This window comes from Aplysia californica, unplaced genomic scaffold, assembly GCF_000002075.1.
Source record: "Aplysia californica isolate F4 #8 unplaced genomic scaffold, AplCal3.0 scaffold00088, whole genome shotgun sequence".
Taxonomy (NCBI): domain Eukaryota; kingdom Metazoa; phylum Mollusca; class Gastropoda; order Aplysiida; family Aplysiidae; genus Aplysia; species Aplysia californica.
The window spans coordinates 731,362-755,544 of NW_004797358.1; the positions used below are offsets into that span (position 1 = coordinate 731,362).

The 24,183-nt window shown below is 39.1% G+C and overlaps 1 protein-coding gene across 1 annotated transcript in view; it reads left to right on the forward strand.

Moving 5' to 3' along the window:
* The window catches only part of LOC101854936, a gene marked incomplete at both ends in the record, with an annotated part of 275,129 nt that overhangs the window by 229,236 nt on the left and 21,710 nt on the right, over positions 1-24,183 (forward strand). Inside the window, 13 exon segments of the mRNA XM_013080473.1 lie at positions 3,585-3,830; positions 5,106-5,328; positions 7,901-8,073; positions 9,146-9,307; positions 9,886-10,020; positions 11,540-11,665; positions 12,432-12,557; positions 14,140-14,262; positions 16,960-17,208; positions 17,935-18,066; positions 19,268-19,393; positions 22,089-22,217; positions 23,774-23,911. Of these exon segments, the coding sequence (XP_012935927.1) occupies positions 3,585-3,830; positions 5,106-5,328; positions 7,901-8,073; positions 9,146-9,307; positions 9,886-10,020; positions 11,540-11,665; positions 12,432-12,557; positions 14,140-14,262; positions 16,960-17,208; positions 17,935-18,066; positions 19,268-19,393; positions 22,089-22,217; positions 23,774-23,911 (2,088 nt within the window).

Genomic DNA, 24,183 nt, shown 5'->3' on the forward strand with positions numbered 1-24,183 from the left:
TGTTCTACCCGAATCTTGGCTATGGATAAAACCATTTCTTCATTTGTCTTTCTAATAATATGATAAGAAAAATTTTAACCCTTCTTGGATTCAAGCTTCAAAATTTTCAATTTTAAAATTAGATACGCTCTGACTAAATACTAAATAGACTACAGTGGCCGAAAAAGACCTTTTCATGTGTTTTAAAGACTTTGCCACTACCTTGTCATGTCAGTACCTGCCTGTGACTTTTCTTAGCATGGTTGTCGTGTTACTCTATTAACTCTTAGTGTACGCGGGCCTATTCCACCTTTTTACGCAGCCATTTTTTGTGATTTTTAGGGGGCCGTGGTAAAAGTATAATAACTTTCTTATTTTTTTACATGTGTATTTGTATGACACATCAAAATTTTCAGAAATGAACAAACAATTCAACTTTTTAAAGAAAAAGATATGTCAGGCCTGAGAGAAGAGATATGTGGCTTGAAGGACGAAGAAATTGATGAAAAAGAAGAAAAAAATCGACATATTTTCAACTTACATGTATTCACGGCAGATAATAATCCATTCAGAATGCTTGAAACTGTATATCAAATAAATGTCCATTTCCCAGTTCAAGTTTAAAGTTTCACAACTTAGTCTGGTTTTCCCCTAGTCTCTATGTTTCTGAAGCGCACAAAAAAGTTTTTGGCCACTTTGAAATAAGTCACTCAAATACTCGTAAAAAAAAGCACTAACGCCACACCACAGGATAAGAACTCTATAAAAAGATTTACACTGTGTACAGTTCAATTCAAAGGTTCACAACCCCAGTTACAGTGATGAATGAAATTGCTGACAACATTTATTTGGGTCCAGAAATGGCTGGCCTTGACACCTGTTGCAAAAGAATGAAGTCTTCACCCTCTTTTCGTGCGTGCTGCACACTCTGCATTCACGGGTCAGTTTCAACTTCACAATGACATGTGAACTGTTGCAGACCCTGTTCAAGGGGCTTTCTGGCTGGACATGACCTCTGTTGTCATTGTTCTCTTATATGTCAGCCAGATGTTGTGTCACAAGGTTGCACAGCTCATCAATGAGCTTCATTTTGAACTTCAGCAACGGAAGCTTCTTGGCACCTTCAGGCTGAGATTTGGTATAAAGTATAAAAGCGTTGATCTGTGTGATCTCAAAGATCCACAGAAAAATCTGCTTCCACCACTTTCTTGTTCTACTATTGAAGGTACCATAGGTCTGGACCATCTGATCAATTTTATCTTAGCTGTTCATATTTTTATTGTAATCTTGAATTACAACTGGCTTGTCCACCCCTTTCATCTCTGTTGCTTGTACTTGTGCCTCGCTAGATACCAAGACACATGGTTTGTTTGCTTTTTTTGTCCGGAAATGATACACACAGGTACTTTGTATCCTGCCTGTACCACCTCGTTTCTCTGAAAGCCAGCCTGTTTGTTTTCAGCTCAGGCGGGAAGTCACGTCAATTTATATTTACCGTTCGGGTATAATAAAATTTCTCGCTTGATAAATATTTCAGCAGGGGATAGCTGGTGTAGTACGTGTCTACAACACAGGTGGTGTCCAGGTGATAGAGGTGACCGCTGAGTGCTAACAGGCTTTTCTGCCTGTTGAGCATCATGATGGCGAGGATCAAACGAGGTGTTAGCCCCAAAATAAATGAGCAAATTCAGGACGTATCCGCTTTCTCTCTCATAAACCTAAAGTCTTCATGTGATATTTCTTTGGTTTGGACACATTGAACATTTTATGTGCCCACCTGGCCTTCCAACCGATAACCATTTTGTCGAGGGAGAGATTCTTCTTTGGGTAGTGCGCAGCTTGAAAATGTTGTAACAAAAAATTTACAAAGGGTTCAATCTTCGTTTTTCCTTTAGCTCCAACCTCGTTAACATGTAACATCATCATATGGTAAATTGCTTGGAATCTGTCTCATGTGATCCTTTTCTTGAATCACAGTGTGCACTGATGTGGCTCATTGGACCAGTAGCTGTGAATGCTTGGCTTGTGTACTATACCCATCGAAATAACGACCCCAAAAAACGTGTACAGCTCACCAACTGAGATGTCTGTCCTTGTTCGAAAAACAGATCTTGCACTTGCAGTTTCTCGAAGCTATGTACATTTATGCTGTGCGTACTCATTGATAGTTGTCACCAGGCCATGGAGAATTGTGGTTGAACACAGTGCCAAAAAGCAGCGGTTAGGAGAAGAACCTTGTGGCACAAGCTCCAAGTCAACTCCTGTTCTCGGGGGCGTAAACCGAAAACTATTCACCGTAGCCCCTTCATACACTTGTCTCCAGTTGTTCCCCACTTCTGCGTCTCCTCTTCCATCTCCAGTACTAGTACTAGGCCTAAAAAGGGGAGATCTTGACCTCTCTCTGCTCTCAGTACTCCCAGCACCAGCTCCCTTTCTTTTACCAGGTCCCTTCCCTGTACCCTGTGAAGGGCACGCCCTTCTGCTAGAGTCACAAGTTGAATTTGACGGACTGGATCATCAAGATCTGACTCATTTGAAGACTCGTCTCTGCCAATGACATCATTGAATTCGTTCCCATCTGAGTCACTATCGCTACAATCAAGCTCGGATTTATCCTCACACATAGTTTGGAACAAATCTACGGCGGCTTTTGCAGTCCATTATTGGCAGTAGCCATAATAACCGAACGAGCTGACTTGAGTTGACAAATTCGCACTGAAAAAGTCAAAACAAATTCACTGGAAAATTCACTCCAAACACCACAAACTGCTTTCGAAAATAGCGTACTTCCATTCTAAAGTGATCTCTAAGAAAGAAGATTTCCGTACACGGTGTAGTTTTTTACACAAAGCCATAGAATAATTGGTGACATAGAGAGCCACATGAAGTGGCATGCCAGCATGTTGGCTACGTTTAGTGCGCCACGTGAGGGGGCGAGTCGGACACTAAGAGTTAATACCTTTCCCTTTACTAAGCATATGTTTAGGCAGATAAACACACCACTTTAGAATAGAAAAGGGCACTGCTATCTGCGGTGAGTTGTGACATTTGTGACCATTACAAGCTGATAGCTATTATTTTCGTAACTTTTCCCTTTTTACCATGCTAGCTACCTGCAGCAGCTGGCAAGATCTATTTTTTTTTTCTTCCACGGATGTTAAAGGTCATCATTAGTTCAGGATTGATGAACTATTGTTATGATTATTGTTATTATTACCTTCCCATAAACGCTTGCAGATAATAACTTAAGCATTTCTGTTTGATGTTTCAACTGTGATATAACAGTTCTATATTGCTTTGGCTCACTGTTTCTGTAATACAGTTGAACCTACTCTAACAGCCGCCTGTACAAATGGCTACTTCCCATCCCCACTGCCCCATCCCCTCTTCCCACCCCAACATTTATTTTAAAATATTTTAATGACATGGTCCAAGATGTACACTTCTTACTCCCCACTCCCCCACCCCCTCTTCCAATTTCAACCCCCACCCCCTCCTGCGCCACCCATTTATTTTAAAATGTTATAATGACACTGTCCAAGATTACCACTTTTCTCCTCAATGGGTGACCGTCTTGAACAGTTTCAACTGTATTTCTCCTCCAGGGCGAGTCACCACAAGTAACTCTGTGTTCATCTATGACGAGGAAAAGAACACAAATTATTATCAGAACAAGACATTTGAACCAATCTTCTTAGAAGAAGTTGACAGCCAGAAGCTCAATACCAGCAGGGCTGTCTGTGGATCAGATTATGCTTGTGTCTTTGATCTGATAGCAACAGATGATGAGAGCTTTGCCAAGTACTCACAAGCTACCAACTCTGAGGCGAACTCAATACAAAACAGTCAGGGTAGGTATATTATCTTTATTTCATCAGCATTATTCCACAATCACCCAAATCAATGTCTGGGAGGTTTCCAGATTAACTGATTATTAGAATAGAGACACTAAAGGGCATCTTACAGTAACATAGTTTTGTTTCTTATTTCCGCACTGGTTTTTTATGAAAAAATAACGAGTGATCAAGTCATGGTTATGTATAGGGCACTCTTTTCTTTAGTTATCTCAAAATTTCAAAACATGACTTTCATGATCATGACATGATGCTGAAAATATACTGTTGTTGCTGCTATTGTTGATGTTATCTGTTCACCAGCTCATAAGCCTTTACTCATTGACCCAACTGATGCTGTAAAAAAAATGGACGTGCATTGTGAAACTTTGGATTTGTTCCTTGTCTTGTGTATGCTATCTGTGTTGATATACTTTATCTGTACCTGTGTACATATCTGTATATGAGTTAATGATCTGTGTCTATGTACATGATCTGTGTACATGTTTGTGTCTGTGTTCATGATATGTGTACATTATCTGTGTCTGTACATTATCTGTATCTGTGTACATTATCTGTGTACATTATCAGTGCCTGTCATAATCTATGTCTGTACACATTATCTGTGTCTGTGTATATTATCTGTATCTGTTCATGATCTGTGTCTGTGTACATTATATGTGTACATGATCTGTGTCTGTACATTATCTGTATCTATGTACCTTATCTGTGTCTGTAAATGATCTGTATCTGTGTACATTATCTGTATATGTGTACATTGTCTGTATCTGTACATGATCAGTGTCTGTGTACATTGTCTGTGTCTGTACATGATCAGTGTCTGTGTATATTATTTGTATCTGTGTACATGATCTGTATCTGTGTATATTGTCTGTATCTGTGTTCATAATCTGTGTCTGGCTGAGGGTTGGGCACTCAAATGGTCTGGTTTAATAAATAAGACATTAACGAGTTGTTGATGTATATCTGTTATGTGATGCAGTCTTGTGTCTGCTGTACAAAATATCAGATTTGGAATTTTGTCCATGAATAAAAATACTAATTTCCTCATGAGCTCTTCTATCCTTCAGTACAGGGCAGGTGGTGAGTAAAGTGCATGGAGTTTTGCTCTCAAAGTGAATTCTCCTTACTGTGATTGTCTGCTTGTGTAGCACATTTTCTTCAGACCCTATGTTTGTGGAGATCAATATCATTTTATCTTGTCTTAACTTGTCTTATCTTATCTTATCTTATGTTATCTTAAATTATATATCATGTTTTGTTTTGTTTCAGCCAATTCCCCACCCAGTATCTCAGTACAGAACACACTGAACGCTGATGGCCACTTGGAAGTGACTGAAGGTTCTGAGGTGACCATTTCCTTCCAGGCCACAGACCCTGATGGTGACCGCCTCAACTATACTCTAGTGGATGGACCTTTGTCTGGTGTCCAGCTAGATCCCAGCACTGGAGATTTAGTCTATACTCCCAATGTTTCACTTCCAGTGGCTATAGGGTGAGTGTTAGTGAATGGAGAGTGGGATGTAGAGATTCAGCTTCTGTGACTGAAAATAATGTAGTTGTAGCTATGCTAATTTTTTGTGATAAAATACTTTTAGAGAGGGAATTAACGTGTTAAAGAGTGCTTGAAGTTTATCAGCAATGTGCTGATATCCAACTTTTTAAACTAAGTCAAAACATCCAGGATGGATTCCAGGAGAGTAAACACATTGTCGCCATCTTTGTAGATCTCCAACAGGCGTACGACAGAGTGTGGAGAAAAGGCCTACTCATGAAATTGATGGACCTCGGGATACATGGCAAACTTTACAAATGGATCAAGTTCTTCCTGTCGGATCGAAACATTGAAACCAAGGTAAACAATGCCCACTCGTCTAGAGAAGTACTCGAGGAAGGCCTACCTCAAGGTTGCTGTCTGAGTTGCACTTTGTTCCTGATCTTCTTTAATGATGTAACGAACGTGCTGAAATCAGAAAAGACTCTTTATGCCGATGATCTTGCTCTCTGGCAGACACATCACAGCACGATAGTAGGAGCAGGGAAATTAAATGAAGACCTCAAGAGGCTCCATAATTACTATCAGAAATGGAAACTTAAAATAAACTGCACGAAAACAGTATACACCATCTTCACGAAGAGCCATAAAGCAGCCAAAGAAAATCTCAAACTAAAGATAGGAAATGAAAGTCTCCCCAAAGAAGAACATCCAACTTACCTAGGAGTCAAACTTGACCATAAGCTAACCATGAAAAGCCAAGTGGAGAACATAAGGAACAAGGCAAAAAAAAGACTCCAACTTTTAAAGAAACTCGCAAGCAGTTCATGGGGGTCAGACAAACAAACTTTGAGAGCTCTATACCTGGGTTATGTCCGATCTTCCCTGGAATACAGCAATAGCCTACTCACTATGTGCAGTACAACTACTTGCAACACCCTTGACAAGGTCCAAAACAATGCCCTTCGTTTTATAAATGGCGGCATGAGATCCACACCTACCGCCGCGTGCGAAATCCTTGCAAATGTTGAACCCCTGGGAATACACAGAGATAAAGCAGTTTTGGAGCTACATGAAAGAACTAAAAGAATGTGCCCCATCCACCCAAACAGGAAATTAGTAGAAACATGGAAACTAAAGAAACGAATTCAACAAAAGTCAATCATGCATCACATCACAGAACTAATGGAGAGCCACCATCTACCACAAAATAGAAAAGAAACCAAAAGAGTCAATCAAAACATCCCTCCCCACCTTTCTTTAGAAAAGCCAATCATTACAACATCTCTCAAAGACAAGAGCACAAAATCTTCAGACCCAGTGACACTGATGCTTGCATCACATCAAACAATCGACAGCTATTCAGATGACTGGATACACGTCTATACGGACGGCTCAGCATTCAAAGGCACAACCAAAGCCGGATATGGAATACCAATACAGTACCCAGATGGAAGTTCCAATGAGATCTCTGCAGCCTGTGGAGAGAAATGCAGCAATTACGATGCAGAAATGATGGCAATTGAAACAGCACTGTACCATCTCCGCAGTTTTTGACACTCATCCTGGAAAAGCACAGAGTATTGTGATTTTCTCTGACTCACTATCAGTATTACAAGCCATAGAAAATGACCATCACCTAAACCAAGATTTGACCCATATACTGTTTGGATCCCATCATCTGATAACATTCTGTGGCATCAACCTAGTAATGCAGTGGGTCCCTGGACACTCAGACATACCTGGAAATGACAGAGCAGACACACTCGCCAAACGGGGATCTAGACAGGAACAACCCAACATTCCAACTTCATACAACACTGCAAAACAAATCATCAAAAGCAACAACAAACAAGATTGGATGAACAGATGGGCCCTGGGAAAGACATGCAGAGCAGTTTTCAAACATATGACCACAACAAAAAGGAATGACAATATCAACCGCCTTCAGAGAAAGAAACAGACCACGATCTTCCGCCTACGAACAGAACATATACAGCTCAACTTCCACCTGAACAGAATAAACCCGGAACTTCCCCCAATGTGTCCCTTGTGTGACTATGCATATGAGACTGTGGATCATCACCTGTTCCACTGTACAGCCCTAAATGACATCAGAGCTACCCTTCTCCCTCCGAGACCTAACATTGACAAAACACTCTATGGAACATTACAGCAACTGCAGCAGACCTGCACTTATCACTACATGGCATTGGACAGAAGGGCGAGAGCCCAGCTGTTGCTGGATCGATAACAACAACAACAACAAAAACATCAGCAATGTGCTGATATCCAGCGTGTTTGTGTAGATAGGTGTATGGCTCATGCATCGTTAGGTGTAGGTGAATACCACTTTTGTGTGTTTGCACTATGTGTTATGTGAATACTGTGAGGACTTGTCTTGCCTAAGCATTGTTTATTTTGGTCGCTGTGCCCTCAAAAATATCCTGTACTTAGTAAGAATTTCATTTTGTGTCTTCTTATTTGACTTTGAGTGAAAGTTAAGCCCCCTTGACTTACAAGACTTGTTTCTGTAATATTTAACTTTTTTTCTTCTTTTTTACTTATGTAGAGTGCAAGCCCAAGATCCTAAGGGTGGTCGATCAGTTGTCCTGTATGTAACTCTAGAGGTATGCACAAACTGTAGTGGTCATGGCAGCTGTGATCGTTCTGATACAAGAGATGAAGAATTTCTTGGTGGAAAATTCTTGATCAACTCCTGTGCCTGCAAGCCTGCTTACAGTGGTTGGTCTTTTTCATATTCTTCTGCTTTTTATCTTAGGTTCATACAGGTTTATTAGATGGATAATTTAGGATTTTTCTGAATGTTTATTTCCCCGGATGCTGAAGTATTCTAGTTCTTGATCTTTGTGGATAAGGATGAACTGCCATCATTTTTTTTTAAACGATAGTCCCGAGAACACCTCCTCACTTAATAGAAATCTTTAAGTACATTTTCTCACACACTGGCTCCAATCCATTCTAATGACAACGATGAAAACAGCAGGATACCCACTTCTGCCAGACACTTCCTGCTCATCTGTTATCTCCATACAATTCCTCTGAAACATCGTCAACTACCAAACTCTGTCCCTGTCTGGCAGCTGAAGCAGTGTTCAAAATTTGTCCATTCCCAAAATTACAGCCACTTATTATCAGCATAGATAATTATCCAAATATATGCTCAAACTGTTATGCAATTCCCTGAATGATGAGCAACACTATTTTGCTGTAGTAAAGTAAACATGCAAGGAAAAACGCCGGTTGGACTGTGGCTTAGAGAACCTTCAGTAGACTCGTCCTAAAAACTGGCAGCTGCTGAAGGCTTAAGAAAGTCAGTCAAAACTATATTAAGTGTGTCGTCATTGTGAAATCAGTCACTTTTCAAAAGAGTGAAATAAAAAAACCGACATTTTTTCACTTCTTGGGATATTTTTTAATGATTTTGTTATGGTTGTTTTTTGTGGGGGTTTTTTGGAGGGGGGGGGCTCAACACCTTTTATATCCATTTAAAGACACATTTGTTTGTGGATTTTACTGAAGACATTGACCAAAGGCACAAAAATGTAAATTTGCTGTTTCAAAAGACAATTATAAGCTTTGGAATTCACAAAACTTTGGCTGCCATTTTCTCATTAAATTTTGCCTTTTACTCCAAGCGATTATTGACAAGTGCCTGATTTCACCACATCATGACACATTACGAATGGTTCATCAGTCAAGACAGTATAAATGAGTTGACTGGTGTTGATTTCTTTGAAAAACTGATCATAAGTGCTGACTATATATTATATAAACCTTTGTGTATCTGTCTCAGGTGACAACTGTGACACACCAGTGTATGGATGTGCCAGTCAACCATGCACTTCAGGACAAACGTGCGACAACCTTGACCCAGATGAGGACCCGGACAACGAGAGACGTTACAAGTGTGGGGCTTGCCCTAAGGGCTATGTGGCAAGCAACGCTGTCTGTGTTGGTGAGTCAGACTTGTCGGGACGGGGGAACATGGAAAATGTCATGATTGGCTTCTTGTAACACAAGTGTATAGAGGGAGAAAAATGCTGCTCTGAACACGGGAAGACAAGTGAAGATATCACATTTGGCTTCTTGTAACAGAAGGAAGAGATACATTGTTCCGAACAGAGGAAGGAAGAAAATCAGCGAAGATAAAACTCCTCTGGACTACGGAAGAGAGTTGATTAGAAGAGAGACTATGAGAGGAGAATCTTTTCTGCTCATTATAAAATAGACTATCGGAGGATGAAGAACCCTGACCATAAGAAGAAACACTTTGATAGAATGAAGTACTTTGCTCATTAGAAGAGAGACTATGATAGGATTAAATACTGTGTCCATGAGAATGAACAGAGTAGTTTATCATCTAATAATGTTTTCGGTAAAAAAATTCTTATTCTTAAAAACTGGATAAAACTGAGGCAACTGTTTGTTGCCAGACTGTCAAAGTTTTGAAGTGACTTACCTTCGTAATGACCTACTTAAATGCCTTGTATGATATTCAATTTGTATGAGTTTGCTTTATTTGCTGTCCCTCAGATATCAACGAGTGCTCCAACCTGACCCACCCTGTATGTCCAGAACACTCTACCTGTACGAACGCAGTGGGTAACTTCTCCTGTAGCTGTGATAAAGGCTACAGGAAGGACATTGGTGCTGTCTTCAAGTGCAATGGTGAGTTTCTATTTTTAGGTGTTTCATAATTGTATTTCAAAGGCTGGCTGTTAGATCAGAGCCTAACACTTTAAAGGCTGACTAACTTTTGACCATTTTATGATGCAACCTTCTCGCGAAAGGAGACAGAAGGAAATAATAGTAAAGGAAACTGTAAATATACTTGCATTAAGACACAGATGAACCTGATTACTGTATTCCAGGGGAAGGAGAGGATGTTATTCTGCTCTTAGAGGTTGTAGATATTTCTTTTTTCCCTCTAATGTAGGTTGTCAGCCAATGTAGACAAAGATCGCTTTATCTTAATACCAAATGGTTTTGCAGTGGCGACTATTATCATCTCCATGAAGTATTATTTTTCACACAATGGGTGTGTATTGTGTGGTGTGTCATACCTATGTATACACATATATGCACACACCTTACTCAATGGTTAGTCCACACCTCCTTTGAGACTATGCTTGTGTATGTAACTCCTTGGATATATTACTCATCAGTTGCTGGCCTCATGTGCTAATAGTAGACAGCAAGAAGTACAGTGATAGGTTCTATGTGATGTAACTTTTTTGTTCAACTTTGTACATCATATGACTTAACTCTTTCCGGACGTATCGCCGATATATCGGCGCGAGTCTACTCCCCTTGCGGACGTATCACCGATACTTCGGCTTTGATAGGGTGCCTCAGTTTTGTTTCGTTTTAACACGATCCGTCCTTTATAATTCCTTTTTATTGCTATTGAAAAACTCAAAAAGGATTTAGGAAACGAAAACATCTAGTTTCACTTTGTCAAAGCGTGGGTTTGGGGAAAAACGAGTGAATTAGTTCTTGCGGTCTTGCATCAATAAAATGATGTAACCGGACTCAGTATAAATATCATAACTCAAACAAAAATTGGAATATTGCTTTCAAATAAAAAGCTGCGCATTCAGAAATTTATGGATTATGCTCTTAGCCTGTAAATGATAAGATAGCTGTGCTGATTTGCTTTAACATGTTTGGTGAATTAATTTTTTCTGTCAAAATTTATTTTCTCATCACCATCGCCTTTTCTAACCCTTCTAATGCATACTTATGTTCAAAATTAGTCCTTGTTTCATATTGGGATGTATTCTTTATTCAATTTCCTTCAATTTAGTATATCATATGTTACGTTTTGGTGGATGGTTATGCTTCTATGAAGTTATTTTGTACACCACCTGCATAACCATATCGAGCCACAAGTTAATTATGTCTAGACCCAAAAAAAACTACGTCCGGAAAGAGTCAATAATTTATGTTTGTGTCTTTGATTAAATTTTTCCAATGTGCTGCATTTAATGCTATTTTGTCAGAAATGTCCAATATGCTCAAAGTTTTCTTGATTTTCTTTGAAATGTGACAGATCATTTCATGTTTTATGGAAAAAATGGAGACATTTTGTTTTATTTGTAACCCAGCAAGTTGAGTAAGTCATAATATACCCTTACACTGGTTCTCTCCTTTTGCTTGAGTAACTATTTGCTTTTTTGCTTGGCAGATATTGACGAATGTGCTGAGGGGACACATGATTGTCAGCAGGACTGTGATAACACTGATGGCTCTTTCTCCTGCTCTTGTCTCAATGGGAACATCCTACAGGATGATGGACGGACTTGCAAACAAAGTAATGTTTGTCGCACAACAAATGATTGTTTGATTATCTTACTACTTTCTGTGCTGGGTACAAACTAAAAATTGTGTCACGACATGGTGGAATCAGATGCTCATGAATTTTTTGGCATATGGAGTTATTGGTAAAAGCTTAACTCGTTTGCTACACCGAGCTGTGGGAGGCGGCGGCGGCTAAAGTGCCGTCAGTAGGCTAAGCCGTCCCCGCCGGCTCGAGAACCAATCTTCAATTTTAGCTTAGATTCTATTCCAATCCACATATCCATGTTAAAATAAAGGTCATAATATAATGTTGACTTCCGGGTCGAGCGTTTCCACCAAAAATCGAAAGTTTTGAAACACAATTTCGAAGTTTCTGCGACTATGTTTTATTGCGGTGCTCAAATTATAGCCCCGACCCCAGTCTTACTACTTTTACACAACAAAATATATAATTATTTTTTGGCAGAAAAATGCCAGTTTCTTCAATTACATTATTTTGACGAGCGTCTGATTTCACCATGCTGCCTCACAATTTATATTCTATGAAATTACTGGCACAAAGATCATTGCTGCTGCAAACTGATTGAAAGTGGAGCCTTACTTTCTTACTTTTTTGGGGGGTAGACTTTGCAGGATGAATAGATTCATAAAGAGGGACAGGGGAGGAGGGGTGGGATAATGTAGTCTAGACAGGAAATCGCACTTCATGAGTAGTGAGCTATAAAAAGGAAAGGGCTGCATCATGCAATTTTTTTTTGCTTGTGTACTCCTTTGTCCAGATTCTTCAATAGAAGCCATATGCAATGCCCAAGGCTGTAGTGATGACTGCACTTTGGATGAGGACCAGAAAGCTGTGTGCAGCTGCCCCAAAGGTTATAAACTCTCCAACAAGACACACTGTGTGGGTAAGTGACCATCACTGATGAAACTATCTATTCTGAGGGATGCAAGCTTTCCTGTTGTCTTTGATGTTGAGGTTTGGAGTTTGAAACACAAGCCTTTGGTAACAGTCTTTAGTTTAGTGCTTGTGAGAGTTTTACGGTATTTGCAACACAATAAGGTCATGTCATGCACTCATAAAAAAGAAGGAGGGGAGATGAGTATGAAAGTTGTTTGATAGAAAAGAGGGAGCAACCACACCAGAGCACCTGCCAACCATTCACCTTAAAAGTCTGCTCATTTTCATCAACATGACGGAAAAGATTATGTCTGGGTAATGTGTAGGAATAAAAATGGCGCTGTTACTTTGGATTTAAAAGATTCTCCTCCACTTTTCCTCCACCCCCACAGTCCTTTCGAAGATGGACATTAAACTCGGAGGTCCCACTTCTTAAATGACTTAATTGTGTTAAACCTTTACCATTTCATTTTTCACCTCCACCCCTGTCCACTGATGATGTTAATTAATATTAATGTCATTATCCCTTGTGTTCATGAAGGAGAATCCTTTTCAAATGCTCTGTGTCAAAGAAATGTGTCAACTTGCATTTTTAATTTTAAAATAATTTTTTTCTGGGTTTTTTAGTTAAGATCATGGCTACCATACCAGAACCACAGGTTTTGGTTTGTCTTTTGTAGTGGCATAACCAGCCCACACTTTGTGATCATAGAGCACAAATTATTCAAATTTCTGTGAAAGCAATCACAATGGTTTGCTCTCGTGTGGAATTTCCCATGTTCTTTTTAGGTGCACGTACCACTGAATAAACTGTGTTATGATATCATTTGAAATTTCATGTGCTGCATTCTTCAGATAAAGCGGTCATGTTAAATTATATTGTAAATCTATGAAAAATCATAGTTTCAACTGTTGATAGTGCAGTGGCTGAGCCCAATCAATCTTAACCTCATGTTTCTTCAGCTTTTAAATGTTATATTTTAACAGTACAACTCAGGAAAATAGGATATTATGCTGTGAAAGTAAACTGTCAAGGGCCCGACATTGTGCTGTCTTGAAAAGGCACTTCACATGAATTTTCCTCACTTCACCCAGATGGGAATAGGTACCTGGCTGTAGACAGTGAAGAATATTGACATACTGTTGAACTTGTGATCTTATGATCATTCATGTTATTGTTATGTTTCGGTAATTAGCTGTGGATTGTTTTGTAAATTCCAATAAAGCAGGGGAGATTACTCTCACTACTTCCCCTTCCCAACCGATCAGCTGTTTGGCCGTTGTCTGCTAAATTTTGTTCCCTCTTCATGGCAAGTCAAACCAAATCTAGTTCCCATTCAACACATACAAAGATTCAGCATCAACGTAGAATGCACTCAATACATTCATGCACACTGCTATATGTACAGAGAGGCACAACTCACACACACTAGTATGCCCAAAAGGGCACACTGTGTGGGTAGGCTTATATGAGCGAGTTTTCATGAACTTTCTGTCCCTCTAAAGGGCTACAGAACAAACTTGAGACTTGCTTGCTTTCCACATATACCTTTTAACCACTGTCTACACTGCTATACATCTCTTTCCAGACATTGATGAGTGCAACACAGAGAACAAGTTCTGTAAGCAGAAGTGTGCCAATTCAGATGGTGGATTTTCCTGTTCCTGCTACACTGGTTACAAACTGCAGGCTGATCAGACTTCTTGTTCTGGTGAGTGACTCTATATAGTCAAGTGTATATTAACTCTTAGAAGTTGATACGTCTACTGATTAGATGCCACATTCAGGGTTTTTTCTTGTTTTCCCCATTCCTTATGAATATCTGCTTTCCTGTGTTGAAAAATTTAATGTATTTTCACGATATCATATCTTCATTTTTTTGAATGAAATACAAGCTTGTAGCTTGATACTTATCTTTTCACAATGAAAATGGGAACGTGTGCCTATTTTCAATTAACAAAATAGGGAATATGTTTAAGACTTGTAAGAGCTGATGGTTCATCAGTCAAACCTATATGAAAAGTTCACCAGTCCAAACTTTACGAATTGCTCATCTGTCAGACCATTTGAATGATTCTTCGGTCAAAACCATGTGAACAGTTCTTCAGTCAAGACTAGATCTATATGGATAGTTTGTTTGTCTATATGAATGGTTGATTAGTTTAAAAAACTGTTTGAATAGTTCATCAGTCAAGACTATGTGATGGATGATTCATCAGTAAGGACTATGAATGGTTTGTCTGTTAAAACTATATTAATATTATGAATTGTTCATCAGTTAGTGCTGTGTGAATATTTCATTATTCAAACTTATTTGAATGCTTCATCAGTTAAAACTGTATAAATGGTTTATCAATTAAAATTTATATGAATGGTTCATCAGTCAGAAAAAAAGAAATCAGATTACTCTTATTGAGACCACATCGGCTACAAATGGTCAGCAGCTTTCACTATGATCTGCAGCACACAGGTGAAATTTAGTACATGAAACAAAAATACTTATCCACCTGATTCTACAGCTACACTTAAACTCTAGTCCTGCGGGGTTAACCGGAAGAGGGCTCTTATCGATCGATGACCCACTTACGTCGCCTGCGGGCTTGTGCCGCGGGGCGCGGGGGTCAGGCACTGGTCACGCGAGCGTGCCGCGGCAGGTCAGGAAAACACCTCATCTTTTATAGCAAACTGATACGATCAATGAATAAGTGTTACGGTCACACGAATAATCCCATTATCCCCTCGTCGGTAGATCAGAGACGCTGAGATTGGAAGTTACACCAAATCGAATAACTTTTCCAGAGTTTTCCAGATTTCACACCTATTATGAATGAACTTGCGAACAGCTGCTTATCAGCTATCGTTCGAAAGGGGAAAAAAATTTGATAATTTCCTAATATTTTTTTTATTCAGTTGCTCTCAAATGTCTCCCTCTGGTAGGACAATGGTTCAAAAACCACCAAATATGATTATTTACATCAGGAAACAACGTTTGGTGTAAGAATTAGATCGTTTGAAAAGTGAGGAAAGGTGTTTGCATTGAAAGATGAAAGTCCTATTTCCTGAATATCCTTTCGAGTCCCTCAAGTGTCTAACTGGGTCAAAATGCTCATATTTCATTGGATGAACGTCTCAACCGACGCTCTGTTATCTCTACCAACGCCTTGCGTTGCAAAACAATGCAGTAAGTTTCAGAGGGACACTCAGGCACAAGCAGATTGACGCACACACATTTTAGCACACAGATGCAGACCCCGCCGTAAACTAAGTGCGTTGCCTGCGCGGGACAACGACTGATCAGGGACCAGCTAAGGAGCGCCGCGCGGGATTGCGCTTATCGGGCAAACATTTATCAGGGACCAGAATCTTAAGGGTTAATGTTTGACAAATCTTTTCTGCAACCAAAATGAAACTTTTGAAGCCTTTGTTTACTGAGGGTAAAAGGGGAATCAAACTTTAACTGATTCAGCCCACAGATAATTTTGACTCTAGATGCGAATAATTTGTGACTGCTTCATGACCTCAGGGGTGGTCTCAAAAAAAGTTAATTATAAAATGTCTAAATTTGATCAAACCTCTATGTGTGGTATATAGAAATGTTCTGAACAAAAAACAGTATTCAATGACACCAGAAATAAAGGTTGAAATGCAAATGGAAAGAAAAAAATAGGAAAGGAAAATGATGTGAAGAAAGGTAGCAATGCGTCAAAACACGGGAGAAGTCATTCGCTGTGAGCGGTGCTGCGGTCTGAATCAGTTAATAAACACTGCCTTATGATGGAATCTCAATTGGAACTGTCTTTTTCTAGTTAGTTAAGATGGCTATATTGTCCGAGGAGTTGGGTTTTTAGGGTTGTTTTTTTTTAACTGAAGATGAAAGTGTATCTATTATGGAAGTTTTCGAGAAATTCATGCTCTTTTCAGGAATCACAATAACTTTCAGAAACTACTTATTCCTTTTGTGAATTATCACCAGTGAAGATTTTTTTCCCCTTGCAAGAATAGTTCAGGTAACTACACTATGATATGGCATAAATAACCCACGTGAAGAGATTAAACCAAGCCATTCAATTAGGGATGCATGGTCACAGAAAAATGAACACATTATAAATCATTTCTACCAGCATCTGTTGTGTAGTAGTTAGACACTCTACCATCGCTTGCAGGAGACCCAAGTTCTGTTCCCATGTTGTGACTTTATCAAATATTTCAGTCTTTCTGCTGGGATGTTGTATCCCTTTCAGCACAGGTTGGCACTGACATGGCACTGACGGACAGGGTCAAAGCCCTCCACTAAAATGACCTAAATTGTATCGATGTGAGCGTAAAAACTACTTTTAAAGAAGAAACTAAAAATGTATATCTATTCACGGACATTCTACTCATCTATGATTATCTCTGCATCAAACAGCGTGCCAGCACCCTTACTATGGAGAAGATTGCAAAAGCATATGTGACTGTAACGGCCATGGGACATGTGACTCTGTGCGGGGCTGCATCTGCTCAGATGGTTGGAAAGGCGAAAGTTGCAGCCAGGATGTGAACGAGTGTGCGGAGAAGGAGCAGCCATGTCCTGACAACCAGGTGTGCTCAAACACAGTGGGTAGCTACACATGTAGCTGTGACGAAGGGTTTGCCACAGTCAATGGGACCTGTCTTGGTAAGTGGTGCAATAACTGAAGTCTGGTTTTAGAATTCTTAATTTTCTGAAAAATTTCTGGAATTATGAAACGTAAAGAATTAATCAAAGACTCAGTTTATGCAACCCCTAATTTAGTTGTCATGCTTTCTCAATATCTATTTGTTTTTGCTATTTCTGTAAACTGACTCCATCTAGATTTAATGTGACAAAGGATAGCTATGGTTTTTTGTCTGTGACTTAAGGAGTTCATGGTTTTATTAACATTGTTATGAAAATATTCAATTAAGGATTTGGTTCGTTTTGCAGAATATTTCCTAAATATATGATCTCATTTTTCTTAATACCGTCTCATTTCATCTCACTTTATTTTTATCTCTTTTTTTGTCTTTCTCCTGGTGCCACAGTGTACATATGTGCATTGTATCATGTCTTCTCCTTTGTAATCTCTGCTTGGGTTGTATCATTTTATCTGACATCATTTTTATCGTTTCATATTATTTCATGACTTCACACTCTGCTCTGTCTTATCTCATTTGGTTTAATGTCTTGTTCTTAATCATCTCCTTTGATCAAAACGACTGCTTAATGTAAGTCTCCGCTAAATGCCAATTTGAAAAATGATGTATGATGGAGTCTTGCACTTAACAGTTAAAATGCTGTCTCACGTCAGTGATAAATGTAACAGTCTTGGTTACACATTGAGTCAAAGCTTATCTCATCTCATCTCATCTCATCTCTCCTTAGATATCAATGAGTGCCTTGACGTAATAGACCACTCATGCAGCCTCAAAATAGAGGAATGTGTGAACACTGTGGGAAGCTTTGACTGTGTTTGTAGGAAAGGATACGCTCGTGGCGAGAATGGCACTTGTGAAGGTGATAGCTAGTCTTCCAGTCTATCTATTTTGTCGGTCTGTCCACATGTTTGCTTAAACCAGTTTGTTTATGTTTTGGACATACTGTTTGTCTCCCAGCTCCCCCCCTACCCCCCTACCCCAAAACCAACAAAGCCACCAACTTACCCACTTTCACTTACAGTGTACTCTTCTTTCTTTTCTGTTTTATTTTCCTTTCATAGTCTCAGCTTTCCCTCGTAGTGTTCTTATCCTATAACCTCTTATCTAACTTCCTGCTCTTTTCTTTTTGCTTTTCCATATCTGTCAATTGAAATAAAGAATTGAGAGCAGTGCTTTTACAAAATTGGGTAAAATTGTGGCAAATGTCCTTACCGCCAAAAAATGTGCTTCTGGTGGTTTTCACCTCCGAGTCTTTGTCTTGAAATTCTATTTGGTATGCTCTTATATTCTTGGTACTGTAAATGTCCTTTTTACCCCTACCCCTACCTCCGTAACTTTGTTTCTCACCTATTTGAAGCAAAGGCTTTGTGTTACAGAATGTCAATAGCCTTTATGCAGTACACATGCTCTCCTCCTCTCACCTCCCCCTCTCCCCCCCCCCCCCCCCCCCCCCCAAACAGATGTGATCATTCTCAGTCTTTTGCTTAATTTTGGTTAGATTTGAATTTTTATCTCTTGAAGAGGAAAGAACTTGAATTTTTTTTAATGTGGTTCTTTACAATTCATTAAACTTAAGGCACATGGCTATTCTCTTGTGCTATTTACTGTTAATATTTCTATGAAATGAGATCAACAGATGTGAGCAAAAAGATTTATCTATAAGATAATGCTTAGTATTTTTCTAATTTTGAAAGTGAGTAAAGTGATTTTTGCTCTGTAATTGTCTGTACCATGTCTGTGCCTTGTACCAGTGCATTGCCACTATGTATGCAACAAGAGTGACTATCTGTGATTAAATATCGTGCAAAAAGAGTTTGGGTGTCAAGGCTTTTGCTGTACTAGTCTCAGTGCAAAAAAGAGGTAAAGTGACAAAATTTTTGATGTAGTTTGCACTTGTCTTGCACTTGTCCAAGTGCAAAAAGAGTTTGAGTGACAAAATTTTTGTTGTACTTGTTTCAGTGCAAAAAGAGGTTAAGTGACAACGCTTTGTTGTACTCTCTACTTGTCCTAGTGCAAAAAGAGTTTGAGTGATAAAACTTTTGTTGTACTTGACTCCACAGACATTGATGAGTGTGCCACTAAAAGTCATCGCTGTGAGCACAAATGTGAAAACACTGAGGGCTCGCACAACTGCAAGTGCCTGCTGGGATACCGTCTTGACAAAGATCGAAGTAGCTGTTTGCTGTGTGAGTACACTGATAGGAGATGCAATGGGAGGGGGGGGGGGAAGGGAGGGGAACTGTATTTTCCATTTCTGGACTTAATCTTTTTACATTAGTAATGAAAATAGTTACCCCATCATGAACTGATTGCCTTCAACATCCACAGAGGAAGAAAGGGTATAGACCTTAAATGGAGAAAGAAATAAAGGAACAAAAAAAAGAAAGCAGCTTTTAATTTTAATCATCTGAAATGACAAAATTCACCTCAGAAAGTAGCACGTTTCCCTTTCCTGAAGTGGCGTGCTTATCTTCCTAAACATATTGTTTCGAGGTTAAACCTTCTTATGGTTCCATACATTTACAGAGATGCCAACCAGTACGATTTTACGTATTTTAGTACGATTTTTGGCCGAAAATACGCGAATACGACTTTTCAAGAAAAAATACGCATCCTGGAATGCGAAAACTACAAGATTCAGCTTGGGCGAGTAAACTTAATTATCTCAGGTCCCATCTTTTGTCAAAATAGTATCAGTATCGCAGAACTGGAATATTTGAAAACCAAGTCCGATGTGGTCAGTAAGTTCATTTTTGCCGGTCGCGATCGTGATATTATATTCGTTCATCTTTTCCCCGTCTGGAGAGTACGTTTCACTTTCACGTGACAAGGCAGCTGTGGCGGTAGGCGGAAGCGTATGCGACACCGAGGCTTGATCGGGAAAATCAAGATCTACTTTCGCTTTCGTTACCACCGAGAAGTTTGCCAGCAGTTGTCTGATAGCGCAACATTTGTGGCATGCAGGTTGTGCAGTATAAACACAATGTCGCCGTTCAAATAAAATGTAATAAATACTCTGACTCGTCGCTGTGCTGTCACTTGTGGAAAAGAAAAAGGAAAGAAAATACAAGCGTCGTCCGAATTTTAGATTGTCTGGCTCGCCATCGTGACCGGTCACTGACCCTGTGCGCATTCGCGTCATAAATAAATGCGGCATCTTAGTGAGTAAACACTGTCTTTGGTGGGAGTAACGGCGTTGCGAAGTATAGGACTACGGAATAGGGGAGGAGATTATTGATTTTGGGGGGGGTTTAAGATACTATCGGGGGTTTAAGGCAACACCAGAGGACAAAAACTTGGAAGCACTTTTCAGAATTTTGATTAGAGCTTTCTGCAAAGCGCGCGTTGGTGCAGGCCGTGTGCGGAATCGGGACCCCTCATACTTTGCAAGTCTGTGTTATTGAAATAAAGTGTTCGCGTTTCATTGGATGGGTGATAGTAAATTATACCTACTTGGATTGGTGATAGTAAATTATACCTACAGTGTATGTTGTAGCTTTCTGTTCAAGACTGGCAGATTTTCAGTGTCACTGCATCTTGCCCTACCACAGTTGTTACAATTCTCACAGTGCATGGGTCTACTTGAGCCATTCAAGTTATTGCTTTTCTCTGAGTTTGAGCAATAATTTGAGTCTGTCAATTCATAATATGAATCATGACACCCAGACTGGTTCTTGATAGTCGAATAAGCCCTTCCGAACTCTCAAAGCAGGATTTATTTTTTATATAATAATGAGAGGAAAATATTATATAATAGACTGAAATACTTAAGTCGAACAAGACCCCAGTACAACATTGAACACTGACATGTTGTTGACTGGATACATGTATATTGTATACGTGTGTGCTCCCTTTTTCGAGCTGGCGAGCTAGTAATTTTTTTTGCTGGACACCCGAACATTTTACTATTTCTGGTTGGTCGACCATCAATGATTTATTTATAGAGGCACCAACCATCCATGTCCAGGTGCTGTTTTAGCCTACTGGTTGGTCGGTCGATCATGGGGAATACACATTTTCCCCTGAAAATACACATTTTCATATTTCCCAATACTCATTTCGGTTTTCTGTGGTTGGCATCTCTGCATTTAGGAATACTTGTCTACTTCATTTTTGTCTATGTCACTTCAAAATAATTACAAAATCAAATTAAGATGTCAGTTTTACATAATGAATTATTTCAAGTCATTAAAACAGCAAATAGTGTAAATGAAGTTGGTAATATTTTCTTAGATAACAGGGAAAACTGAAGTCTTAATTCAAGAAGTTGGTGTTAGAAGTTGAACTACTTCATCTTGGAAAAGAATACTATTAAATAATAAAATGCTTGCATATTTAACTCTATATCTCTCGCAAGCCATTCCTGGTGGCTCGTGCTGGTTTATCGCTGGCAGCAGCTCGGTCACATCCATTTACAACCTCAGCATTATGTTAGTTTTTGTTAATTGCTGAAAACAGGTCTCTTTTACTGGGAATTCTTTCGTCGGATGAAGAACATATCAATATAGGTTCAATTGTTTTGATTAAATGATCACGTTAGTGATGTATAGTCACTTTAAGGTTTTGTACCTAAGGAGGGCCCAGGCATAATGGGAAAACCCCCTCCTGAGATTTAAGCAACAATTACAACTTTATAGCAGCATTTGTATTTGTTTTGCAGCAAAATTACAACTATATTACAACTGTTTAACTATATTGCAACCATATTTTCTCAATTGAGACAAAACTTGTTTCATCAAAATTAGGAATGTTGTATTAAATTTATGTTGGTAAGCATACCTTATTTTGTCTCAAAAGTAAAGGGATATGCGCTATGCAAATGCTATATTATTATTATTATTATTATTATTAGTGTATTTGTTTTTGTCCTTTTTTCACTAGCGGAGAATCTGTGTGAAGGAGTTACTGACCTCAACTGTACTCAACTTTGCACTGTGGACAGAAAGAGCAACCAAGCCTACTGTTTGTGTAATACTGGCTTTGACCTAGTTGGGAATGAAACTTGTGTTGGTGAGGCTTTTCTTATACAGAAATTTTATGTGTGCATCATCTATCTGCTAGTGAGGCTTGTCTTAGATAGACTTCTTATATGGGCATTATCTGTCATCCATATTTTTTTCTCCCACCAGTTTGTAACAACAATGGAGTCTGGGTTCTATAGTGGGTAGTTGGTGGATGATCTGGTGTGGTTTGCTCCTTCTTTCCTTTCCGACATTTGCCATTCTTATCTCTCTGTCGTCTTTCCCTTGTATTCTGCTCTCAAATCTTCAGCACTTATATGACCTATTTGTATTGCAAATGCGGTAAATCTTTTGCTGAAACTAAAACTGTGTACTTCTAGTCACTCAGCTCCACCTGCTTGCTGAATGTGCTTTAGCGTGGAGAGCGTCTTATATAAACTTTTGATTATAACAATTGTAAATGTTGAGGCAACCTTAAAACCCTCTCCGTCAGGGAAAACATTGACTGAGCAGGATCAATATCCCAAAAGACAGACAGAGATAATTCATAAAACAATTTCATTTCTTTGAACTCATCTGCATTTGTTTTTGTTTGTGTCCATAAAGAGAAGCACATAGCACAATAATGGTAATTTAGTGCAGGAAAACAGTAAGACAGAACAACCGAGTGAAAGTAAAGAAGAAGGACCTACCAGTGGCGCCCTCCAGCCACCCATTCATCATCTACATGCAAAAGCAAAACACCTATTCTTTACACCATAGATCCTGGTTTCAAACTCCTGATCCTCGAAGCTATTCTCATTGATATGTTCATACACAATTTTAAAGAGTGTTGTCACATCTTAGCTTTCTGTGAAATTCTGATATTTAATCAAGTATTGAAACTATTACTCTCTCCTGTCGTCTGTCTATTCTCACTTTTGTCCTGTGAATGCTTCAGTCCTTAATGTTATGCAGATGTACACATGCTCTCTCAGAGAACCAATCCCTCAGGCATATTAGATTATTAACATAAAGTACCACGCAGAGGTTGAAGGTTAAAATCTGAATGGGACTCAAATTGTTTTTCTCTTCTTTCTTCCTGGAATGTTTTGTTACCTCTCAGCATGATGTGGTGGTATGGTAACTGACAGCTCCGAGTAACATTGTCACAGCTGCCAACCAGCATGTCAACAATATATTTGATGCGTTTCTGAGGGTCTGAGTGTGGAAGTCTGCTTTTGTGCTGAAAAATACTTTTTTTTTTAAATTCTCTTTGTAGTTCTGCTCGTCACGGACATGCCAATAAAAAAAAAACTTATGAACTTTCAAGACTGTGTTTGCAAATAATAATGCGAGTTAAGCTAGACCAGTCATAGTTGCTTCCCTTACCAGACTTAACTTTTGAGCTTGAAATTATTGAATACATAAAAATATGGGTGAGGGGTTTAGACGGGGAGTTACTTGGCCAATGCCCTCTTGACCCACCATGTGGTTAGATTTTGTATATTTTTAGTTTTGAAAATTTGGCAGCTGTGCATTGTGTCCAGCAGGGTGTTGGAACAACAACACTCAAAGAGGAATGCACATGCATAAAGACATTCTTCCTCTGTTCTTTCCCCCCAGATATCAATGAATGTGATGCAAAGTTCCCACATCTCAACCTGTGTGAGTACAAGGCAGGATGTGTCAACACTGAGGGAGGTTTCAATTGTTCCTGTCCTACTGGCAGCTTCTTAGACAATGATGGCAGGTCTTGTGTGGGTCAGTATCTTCAGACTTATAGGCTGCGATAAAGTCTCAGTTCCTTTTGTTCTGGATAAGATTCATCTGTAACAGTTGAAAGCTTAATTACTTTGAGTATTTAATGTTATGGTGATAATGTTTCTAAACAACAGCTATATCATTTGGACAGAGCAGTTTGGGAAAGGGCAAAAATTATTAATAGTCCACTCCTCTCTTTCACTGAGCTTTAATATATCATTATTGTGAAAACAGCAAAGAAGTCACTGCTGCGACCAAACAGTGATTAAATT